This window comes from Zingiber officinale, chromosome 8B, assembly GCF_018446385.1.
Source record: "Zingiber officinale cultivar Zhangliang chromosome 8B, Zo_v1.1, whole genome shotgun sequence".
Taxonomy (NCBI): Eukaryota; Viridiplantae; Streptophyta; class Magnoliopsida; order Zingiberales; family Zingiberaceae; genus Zingiber; species Zingiber officinale.
The window spans coordinates 19451915-19463371 of NC_056001.1; the positions used below are offsets into that span (position 1 = coordinate 19451915).

The window sequence follows — 11457 nt, forward strand, 5'->3', positions numbered from 1 at the left end:
AAGGGTGCGTCCAAGGGTGATTTACGAGCCTACGAAATTTGGTTTGTGAAATTGCAGAGAACTTTTCGATTTTGTAATTGCTCTTCCGACAGCAAGTCCGAAGATCACATTCTACCATTGCCCGTTGTCGATTGTAGATCTGTGGAAGATCACTATCATTGGAAAACTTTCTTCTCCGATTTCTTCGGCGGATCATCGTAAGTGTTTACCATTTTTCTTTCTTTCACAATTAGATTTCATGCATCTTTAATCAACCAATGTTGATATTGATCCACCTGAATTAAGGAAAAGTAAAAGGGCTTGAAAGGTTAAATCCTTTGGACCTGACTTCTGTAAGAACCCCGTGTTAGGTTTTATGTGATCAACCAAGTCAAGTTAGGCTTTATGTTATTTGATATCTTGTATCTGAGTGTGTAGGGACTTAGGAATGCAAGAAGTCCAGCGGAATATGCAGCGGACGAGAAGGATGGCACAAGAATTGAGTTGACGAGCTTAGTGCATCCGAGGGAACAAAGCTGCAAAAGAGTACGCCAATGGAGCAAGAAGGACGCATGTGATGCTTTCGAGGGATGAGAAGCTGAAGTGAAAGCTTGCTCGAGGAGAAGGTCAGAGTTGGATTCTAGTGAGTTTAACTTTGGAAGGTCGGAGCTTCACCCATACAAAAAAGATTAGCTAAAGAGCTGATCTGCCTCAGGGAAGGCGCCTTCAATGGCTTGGAAGGCGCCTTCTATGAATAGTGTCGAAGGCGCCTTCAGATGACCGTTGGCTATAGATAAGGTTTTATCTTCAATGATAAACCTTAGCCCATTGAAGGCGCCTTGGACCCACTTGAAGTTGTCTTCAAGCTCCGAATAGAATTTTCCAGGGGCCATAAAAAGATCCCTGAAGGTAGGCAATCAATAACAACTTCTGTATTCAATTCCTAGCTAATACTTGAGTTTTTCAAAGAGTGTAAGAGACTTCTACGCCTTCAACAAAGGAGATATTTTTTAGTGATCTTTGCAACTGTCTTAGATTAATAACCACCTAGGTTATAACCAAGTAAAAATCCAGCCTTCTTACTTATTCTTTTTTATAAGTTGTTATTTCTTTTATGTTAATTATTTTGGTTAATTAATTGTGCTTGCTAATCAAAGTCCAAAGAATGAGAAAGTGGTTGTTTACTTTCTTATAGGCAATTTATCTCCCTTTTGCTGACATCACCGGGACCAATAAGTGGTATCAGAGCTCAATTGCTTCAGAAGGACTAACTATCGACCAAAACAAACAAGATGATGGCCGGACTAAGTATCTACCCATCAAAATTCAAGGGAGAATTCGCTACTTGGAAAAAGAAGATGGAAGAATTATTCAAAACAGGTTTCGATTTACTTTTAATAATGAAATATAACTTTGTAGCACCTAAGGATTAGCAAGGAGCCGACAAAGAAGAATATCAGTGGATGAAGAAGGAGCAAGCCGACTTCGTGGTAAATGGCAAGGTAGAATTCCATCTGTTGAGCGTCTTACCACCACAAGAAGTCTACTGAAACGGAGCCTATGAGTCAGCTAAAGAGCTTTAGGAGAAATCCCTATAATTACACAAAAGGACCTCGGAGGTGAAACTCGCGAGACGTGACCTGCTTCGGAACTAAATCAGCAACCTCCGGATAGAAGAAGGTTAATAGTCGCACATCTACACTCGAGGATCAAAGAATAGATCATCGGACTCACGAATCTCGGAGAAAAGATAACAAATCGAGATTCGTTAAGGTACGCTTAAATTTATTTCAAGAACACCCAAGTGGACATCGATAGTCCACTCATTCTACATCTCTAAGGACCTCGAGGCTAGTACCTTAAAAATTTTATTTTTTACTTTTGAATTTCACGAATCAAGATATGCAAGCTTAAAGAATAAAGAAAAAAAGACAGCCCAAAACGTAACATTGAAAGTTAACCAGAAAGGCGAACCAGATTCAGATACATTGCTTGATGAAGATGATGTTGTATTTATGGTAAGAAAATTTGGAAAGTTCCTTAAAACTAACAAATTTAACAAGTCACAGGCTAAAAAAAATTTACGAAGCAAATGAAAGGTGAGATGTTATAACTGCCAAGAAGAAGGGCATATAAAGGACCACTGTCCAAAACTGAAGGACAAGGAAAAGAACAAAAGACTAACCTAGACAAAGCACAAAAATCTAAAAGCGACATAGGACAAAACGTCATCATCAGCATCAAAAATCAAAGCCTACATCGGACTTGCACTAATGGCATTTCACCAAGAAGATGACAAAGCGAGCTCAGCCGAAATGAGCATCGAAAGGATTAATGAAGGAGGAGTCACTTCAGAAGGAAGTAGCAATACAGGAGGAGCATCAGATAACGAGATCGACAAGGTAAGTGAGATACGATCTCTACCTCCTGATAAATTATATAAATTTATAAAAATACTATGAAAAAAATCTTGTAAATTAGAAATTGAAAATAAAATTTTAAAAAGGAAAATTTAGAATTAAAAATAACTTTATCAAAATCTTATCGATTAGAAGATTTTAACAAGATAAAAATTGAAAATAAAAAATTAAGGGATCAAATAGAAAAACTTGAAAAGAATCAATTTCAAAATTCTAGGAACTATCAAGGGCTAAATTAGTATTATAGATTTCATATGGGTCAAATCAGAAAAGTAATAAGAAAATATATACTAAGAAAATGTTTGATTAATCAAGTAGACAAGAACCTATATTGGGTTCCAAAATCATGCGTAGGTTAAATTTTTTTACATGTTCTAATTTTTATTTTCTTTAATATTTTCGTTGGATGCTTAAAATTGTCTAATTTATTTTTCAAGTAAATCATTTCATAACCTTTTTGTTCAAAATTAATTAAATCTTAATTTTTTTCGTGAAAAAGAATTTATTACTTATCTGTAGGAAAAAGTTAGAAATTTTTTTACCTCTATATTATTTTTTATAAATTTTTTAACAAAAATCATATCTTTAAAATTAAAATTATTTATAGAGTTATTTTTGAAAATTTTATTTTTTAGTGATAAAATATCATGTTCTCTATCAAAAATAATATTTTCAAAATTTTTAATCGTTATTAAATTTTCTATAATTTTTTACCAAAAAATTAATTTTTAATATTAAAAATTCTCAAAAAGTTAATTTTCAAAATTTTAATTTTCTAAAAATATAATTTCTATTTTTACATACTGAAAAAAAAAAGTTGTAGGAATTTTTGATCTCAAAATCTATTTGTTAAGTACTTTTTTAAAATACATGTTTCTATAGAAAATAATTTATTATTACTTATATTAATTTTTGTTATTCATCAAAATTTTATCACTGTTTGGATAAGTCTATTTAACCGTTACAAAAAATATCAGAATTGTTCAATGATTAAAAATAATTTTAAAATTATTTCTTCTAAACACAAAAAATTTAGTTATCGAAAAATAATTCCTAGAATTTTTCTAAGTGTTAGTCACTATTTGTGTAACCTTTAGAATTTTTACCCCTATTTTTAATGTTATCAAATAGGGAGAAGATTAGATTAAGTCTAGGGGGAGGTACATTTCTTACATATTAATTATTATAATATTGTCTATTTATTAATTGTATTTTATGTTAATTAATTGTAATTATTTTACTACTATATTACTATTCTTTTTAACCCTAACTTAACTTGGGTTGATCACATCAAAAAAAAAGAGATTGTAAATACCCCGTGTTAGGTTTTGATGTGATCAACCAAGTCAAGTTAGGCTTTGCATTATTTGATGTCTTGCGTCTAAGTGTGCTGGGACTTAGGAACACAAGAAGTCGAGCGAAAGATGCAGCGGACAAAAAAGATGGCATGGGAATCGAGTCGACGGGCTCGGTGAATCCGAGAGACGAGAAGCTGTGGAAAAGTACGTAGGTGGAGCGAGAAGGATGCGCGTAGCACTTCCGAGGGACGAGAAGCCGGAGTGGAAGCCTGCTCGATGAGAAGGCCGGAGTTGGGTTTGAATGAACTCAACTCTGGAAGGTCAGAGCATCACCCATGCAAAAAAGATCAGCTAAGGAGCTTATCTGCCTCAGGGAAGACGCCTTCCATGAACAGTATCGAAGGCGCCTTCCATGAACAGTATCGAAGGCGCATTCAGATGACCATTGGCTAAAGATAAGGTTTTATCTTCGACGATAAACCTTAGCCTATTGAAGGCGTCTTGGACCCAGTTGAAGGCGTCTTCAAGCTCCATATAGAATTTTCTAAGGGCTATAAAAAGATCCCTAAAGTTAGGAAATCAATAACAACTTTTGTATTCAATCCCTAGCTAATACATAGGTTTTTCAAAAGTGTAAGAGACTTCTCCGCCTTCAATAAAGGAGATATTTTTAATGGAGCTTTGTAACTATCTTAGATTAATAATCACCTAGGCTATATCTAAGTAAAATTCCCAGCCTTCTTACTTATTTCTTTTTATAAATTATTATTTCTTTTATGTTAATTATTTTGGTTAATTAATTATGCTTACTAATCAAAGTCCAAAGAACGACAAAGGGGTTGTTTAATTTCTTGTAGGCAATTCACCCCCTCTTGCCAGTCACACCGGGACCAACAACTTCATTATGCATCTTTTCGAGGGAACTAGAAATTCAAATGTAAAATAGATAATCATATCTGATTCAATTGAATCTGATCCCAAAACATATGAAAAAGCAATGAAGTTTAGGGATGTTGCATTCTGGAAAGAAGCAATTAATGATGAGATGAAGTCTATTATGAGCAATAAAACATGGAAATTGGTTGATCACTACATGACTCAAAACCAATTGGTTGTGAATGAACCTTTAAAAAGAAGATGAAAATTGATGGAACTATAGACAAGTTAAAGGCAATGTTAGTAGCAAAGGGCTTTAAATAAAAGGAAGATCTTGACTATTTTGATACCTATGCATTCGTTGCTAGGTTTGCTACTATTAGAACCTTGATTGCATTAGCATCAATTTATTATCTTGAGATATATCAAGTGAATATAAAAATAACTTTTCTTAATGAAAAGTTAGATGAGGAGATCTATATGGAACAACCGGAAGAGTATTTTATGCCAAGACAAGAGCATAAAATGTGCAAATTGGTTAAGTCATTATATGAGTTTAAACAGACTCCTAAACAATGACATAAAAGTTTTGATCAAGTGATAATTGCTTATGAATTTAAAATCCATGAATGCGACAAATGTGTGTACAATAAGTTTAACAATGATAAAGTTGTTATTATAAGCCAAGGCATGTTGATCTTTGGAATCGATATGATTAGTGTAAATGACACTAAATCATTATTGTCATCCTACTTCGATATGACAAATTTGGGTCAAACAGATGCGATCTTGGTTTTGTTCTTTCACAATCTCATTACATTGAAAAAAAACATTGAGAAAGTTTGACCATTTTGATTGTAAGACAATTACAACACCTTTTGATTCTAGTGTTAAACTGTATCCTAATATAGGATGAGCAGTTAACCAACTAGAATATGCCAGGGTTATCGGTTCCCTAATGTGTGTAATGATATCGACTAGACTTGTTATTACATTTGCAATTGAAAAATTGAGTATGTATATCAACAATCTTAGTCAATTGCATTGGAATGCAATTTATCAAGTATTGAAATACTTAAGACACATTATGAATTATGGTATACATTATCCTGGATTTTCTCAAGTTCTAGAGGGATATGCAGATGCTAGTTGGATATCTGATTCAGAAGATCGTGTATTTACAAGTGGATAGATATTCAGAATTAGTGGAGAAGCCGTATATTGGGGTTCCAAAAAGTAAACTTGTATTGTTGATTCGACAATGGCAGTCAAGTTTATAGCTCTTGCTTTGTGTGCTAAGGAAGCAAAATGGTTGAGGACCATGTTAATGGAAGTCCCTTTGTGGCTGAAACCAATACCTCCAGTTACTATACATTGTGATAGTGAGGCTACACTATCAAGGGCATATAACAATATTTACAATGAAAAGTCGAGGCAGATTGTATTTAGACATAGTTCTGTTAGACAATTGATATCTTAATATGTCATAACTATAAACTATGTGAAGTCAAATCTCAGCTTGGCTGACCCTTTGACAAAAGGTCTTGCAAGGGATCTAGTTTTAAGAACTTCAAAGGAGATGGGACTAAAGCCAACTTACTGATCATCAATAGTAAAAACTCGAGTCAACTTTGGATAATTTCCAAATCTTGGGTTCAATGAGCAAAGTATATTATATGTATGATTGAAGCACTTAATTTATCCCTAGGGAAGTGCTTGGTTCATATAATGGAATAGTTAAGAAAAGCTTCTAAGTTTTTAATGGAGTTATAAAGGATAATTCTTTAGAATACTTAGTTACGTAGGTATGTTTTTTTATAACATCCACCTATATGAATATAGGAGATGGTGTCGTCTGTAATATGATTTGGTTAACTATATAAATATTCATGAAAAACTAGGATAGTATGACACAAGGTCAGTTAACGTGTCATCAATATGAACTATGAATGAGATCGCTCTAGTTAATAGAATAAGGTCAATGGTTTAAAGTTGGCCTACCAACCACCTTAGTTAACATTTGAGAGGTTTTCATTATGTAAATGTTCAAAACCATTGGGTACCTTTATTTATGAATAAGGCTTGTTGCTTGATAATTAAAAGTTTTCAAAATTTTATTTTTGTGGAAATGGTGAAGGATTGTTGGTGATTTTCATAAAATGAAAAATAATAAAAGGAATAAAAAACTTGAATAGTTGTATGTGTCAATTGTGTCCTTTCATGTATTAGTATCCTTTGATATTTGAATGAAAGGTTATGATTCCAAGGATATATACTTTCATAGATAATATTGCAAATACTATAAAACACGACTTTGTACAAATATCAATCATCTTTTTAATAACAAAATCTTTCCATTCTCAAAGTTACTTGCTTTTCAAAGTGTTGTTTGTATAATATTATACTACACTAACAATATACAAAATCGTTCTCTAATTTATTAAAAAAATTACGGAGTTCCTCACGATGGCAATTCTCCCACAATAGCAAATTTGAAAAAGTAACATTCTGCCAAATAAAAAGCAATAATTTCGAAACAGTATGTGCCATATTTCTTCAGAAATGTTGGAGTCATTGGGGTCCCGACCTTTCCCATAGGATTTTTTTTTTTTTTGTCTTTTCTGAATCTTCAAGTGAGCCCCTCTTCTGGTCAACAATGGGACTGTAATCTAGAGATGCTAAACAATGATCCACTATGTTTATAAACACATGATTATCAAGCAGAGACAAATCATTACACTCGCACGATATTTAGCCATTAAATTAATTTTAAAAATACTAAGATTTACATCTGCAAAATGTAACTAGAAGCTATCTAACTCCGATCAAAAGAATTCTCTTGAAAATGCTAGCATCCAATCAAGCCTGATCTAAATATTCGTGTATCAGCTCTAATTCTTTGTGAAATATACAGAATTAAGAGATAATTAAGAGTTCACATTATCGGTTTTCATAAAGACAAGGGAAAAAGTTAGTCAATACATCTTTGTTTGACAATTTTTTCCTTTTATTGGAGTAGCCACCCAGAGATTTTAACTCTGAAATACTTGGGAAAAAAGATCATTTACAATGCCTTTTCAGCAAAGAGTCCCCAAAAAAAAAAAAAAACTCAGTTAGAGAGCTCATCAGCATTCACACTAAAGCTGCGTATAGTTTTCAAAGTTTCACACAGCGCTGGCACATTTATTTTAGTGTGCATACCGCTATGCATCACCAGGTTGGGAAATAATTCTGACTGTGAAAATGGTCATAACACACTGAATTCTGATCAATGTTATGCTGTGGCATCAGATGATCAAAGGAGTGTGTTGACCAGGTCTCGATATCTGATGCGGGATCAGACGTCCAAGGTATGTGCTGCCGGATGCAGCCCAATCTTTGTTGCTGATCACAGTTTCCAGCTCCAAAAGTAGACATCAAGTTATCCATGTTCTGCTGCTGCTGATTTGGTGTGATTATTGAATTCCTGGACAAATATGCAGAGTCCTGATTTAAATGCTGCGGGTACTGCTGTTTACAGTTTACAGCTCTGAAATTGGGCATCCCGTGTTGCATTCCCACCTGCTGGTGCTGCTGATTCGGAGCTATCATTGAATTCCTTAACAAATAGAGAGAATCATGATTCAAATCCTGCAAGTACTGTCGCTGGTTAGGAGCCATTATCGAATTTCTTGACAAATGCAGAAAATTCTGGTTGGCCGGTTGCATGACAGGCAGAAGATGCTGCACTTCATTAGGCACCAAGCTCAAATCACTAGACTTCACTACTATGCCATGCCTATCACTGAACGTTGAATCCAAAATTGGCTCCTGCATATAACCCAGCCATGAGCTCAGCATGTCTGTAGATGGTACACAAGAGTTATGCCCAAAATATAGTTGTGAACCTAGACGAATGTCTGAATGAGACTCTGGATTAAGGTTAAATGTCTTCTTCCTTGAAGCAACAAGAGGCTCAAACATCAAACAACCATTTTCTTGCTTCTCTATAAGCCACTTCCCAAGTTTAGGAGAATAGGGTTTTGAATTTTCTGGATCTGATAAAAATGATTTGGTTAAGGGACTTGAATACAACTGTTCGCACAGTTGCATCACTGAAATTAATTCTTCCGGTTGCTCCTTAGCTGATCTCAGAGGTGTTCCTGACCATCTCGGCTGCACCTGCCTTTCGGACACCAAAACATTGTCAGACAAAAATCGGCATGTTTTATAGACTTCATACTCTAAGTTAATCTTCGTTTGCATTCTGTCTAAGGCCTCATCAGCTCTTTTCTTGTCTTCTTCAAACGTTCCTTCTGGATTTTTATCCCTCATGCTTATATCAGCTGCAAAGTGATACCCATATTATGGTTAAACTTCCCTAGAGACAAAAACTACTTAAAATCAATAACCAATTAAAATGCAAAAGCCCCTAGTGTATTTAACAAGCGAGGATATATATCCACCTGAACAGCATATTTATTTCAACATAACTCAAAACCTCCAACAACTTTATTCTGTTGGTTACCCTATAAAAATATTAAATGAATAGTAATTACAAAAACAATTACTATATGGAAATCCATATAGAGAATTGATCTATGCTTTCCTAGTTAAATTTACTTAATAAAAGTATTAACAAGCCAAATCACTGCCTTCTCTTTGGCTAAACTATAAAAATCTGGGCTGAACACATTCTTAGATATGAAAGTAATAGCAATAGGAGATATCGGTGATCAACCAACCATCATGGTTTCAATCACTCTTTCCGCAAGTGACAATTATAAAATTTGGCAGATCTATATACTCAATTTCATTTTGCACTAATGGAAATCTATCTTTATTTCAAAATCCTCTAACAGAAACTGTTTCTTTTCTAAACCTAGTTAACAAAACCTTAAAATAGTCTCTCGTTTCTGTTGCATTGTGGAGCTTGGATTCGAGCTGTTTTTTATTATTTGATGTACACATCCTTCCGAAAAATGACAATGTGGTCAAGAAACCAATTGCAAAATCCAAATAGATCATTAGCGTAAAGAAAAAAAAAACGACAAGAAAAAAAATCTCATTCTTGATTGAAAAAAAATTCTAAATAGAGCATAAGCAGAAAACAAATAAACGCAAGAAAAACAGGGAACGGATGAGCTCACCGCCAAAAGGAACGAAATCCCAAAAATACCAGGCATCATCCGTCATTTCCCAATCGAAAACTGGCTCCTTGTAATCTACCAACACGTCGCCGACGGCGCGAACAAAATATCCCGATGACAGCATCGAAGGCGATCTTGGTAACGATAACCTGAATCATAGCAAGCACAAAAGACACACGGGGAAAGACGAGGGGAATAGAGAAAAAATTCAACAGGAAGGGAAAAGCTTCTTCAGAGAAAGATGAGCGGGCGGCATCGCCGTTGCCGAATACCTGGGTTTCTTCTGAGGCGGCCCAGCCTTGGTCTCCCGTATTTTAAAAGGCACATCCTCCAATCTCCGCCTCTTTCTTCTTTCATCGAAGCTTCTCCCTCGCATCATCGCCGCCGGCTTCCGATTCGCTCTTGGCCGCGACCACGAACCTTGTGGCGCTCCTTAAATGGCCATGGCGCTTGTCCATTGAGACGGTACGGAAGAGGAGTGCGGATCTTGAAGACGCTGCCGTTGCCGTTTCCGTTGGTAACTGAATCGGTTGAGGGAGAGCCATGGAGCAATTCGTTGTCGGCGGAGGTGCGAGGGACTCGGTCTCCGGGAAGGGAGCCGCGAGGGTTTAATTCAAGATTAAATGAAAGAATCGAGGATTTTGATCTGATGTTGCCCGGTTCAAGTAAACCCTGTTAGGTTGGGCCGATATGTGGACCTTGATCCATAATCCAAGCGCTTGAAGACCCGAATGTGTAACAGTTGGCAATATCAGATGTAAATTTAACAAAGACATATTTTAAAATAATAAATTACAATGCAAATATATTAAATGGGTAACTTAGGCTATGTTTATCTCGAAAGATGGAAAGGGAGAGAAAAGGGATGGAAAGGAGAAGGAAAGGAATTGATAGCATAGGGAAGAGAAAAGATTAAAAAATAAAAATGGGTAATCTTAGTTAGGGGGCGTTTGGTATGAGCATGGGAATGTGAATCGGAATATGAATCATTATATTATGGAATGAAAATGGGTATGAACATGGATATCATTCTTAAAAGCAATGTTTGGTTAGTTGCATACTTTCTATCGGAATAAATTAATATTTCCTTTTTTACCCTTAAAGAAAAATAAGAGAAAAAAATAGATGTGAGAGAAAGATGAATGTGAGAGAAAAATATGATGAAAGAGAATGATGAGAGAGAAAGTATGATGAGAGAGAAAATATGATGAGAAAGAATGAAGAGAGAGAAAGTGTGACGAGAGAAAATGAGAAAAGAGAGTGTGATAGAAGAGAGCATGATGAGAGATAAAATATGATGTGAGAGAAATTATGATGGGAGAAGATGAAGAGATAGAAAATGTAATGAGAAAAAATGAGGGGAGAGAGAGTGTGTGATGAGAGAGATTGAGGTGAGAGAAAGTATGATGAGAGAGAAAGTGTGATGAGAACAAAAGAGAACAGTGAGTGTGATGGGAGAGATGATCAGAGAGAAAGTATGATGAGAGAGAAAGTGTGTTGAGGAAAAAAAAGGAGGGAGTGTGACAAGAGAGATTGAGGAGAGAGAAAGTGTGATGAGAGCAAAAGTGTGATGAGAAAAAAAAAAGAAAAGAGAGTGTGATAGAAGAGATTGAGGAGAGAGAAAGTACGATGATAAAGAAAGTATGATGAAAAAAAGAAGGAAGAGAGTGTGATTGAGGAGAGAGAAAGTATGATGAGAGAGAAAGTGTAATGAGAAAAAAGAGGAAAGAGGGTGTAATAGGAGAGAGAAAGTGT

General features: G+C 35.1%; 1 protein-coding gene across 1 annotated transcript; it reads right to left on the reverse strand.

Annotated features, from left to right (window-relative positions):
* Positions 1 to 7687: 7687 nt before the first annotated feature.
* LOC122015145 lies at positions 7688 to 10330 on the reverse strand. Its single transcript, XM_042571884.1, has 3 exons — positions 9975 to 10330; positions 9703 to 9851; positions 7688 to 8898 (listed from the first exon to the last, which is right to left on the reverse strand). Exons 1-3 carry the CDS (start codon positions 10079 to 10081, stop codon positions 7784 to 7786), a joined length of 1371 nt encoding a protein of 456 aa, XP_042427818.1. The 5' UTR covers positions 10082 to 10330; the 3' UTR covers positions 7688 to 7783.
* Between the last annotated feature and the right edge of the window lie 1127 nt (positions 10331 to 11457).

Excerpts from the sequence above, each read along its gene's own strand:
- LOC122015145 (XM_042571884.1), bottom strand. The coding sequence starts at position 10,081 with ATGATGCGAGGGAGAAGCTTCGATGAAAGAAGAAAGAGGCGGAGATTG. Across the intron at positions 9,852-9,974 it reads CCGCCTCAGAAGAAACCCAG|GTTATCGTTACCAAGATCGC; the intron begins GTATTCGGCAAC and ends GCTATGATTCAG. Across the intron at positions 8,899-9,702 it reads GGATTTCGTTCCTTTTGGCG|CTGATATAAGCATGAGGGAT; the intron begins GTGAGCTCATCC and ends ATCACTTTGCAG.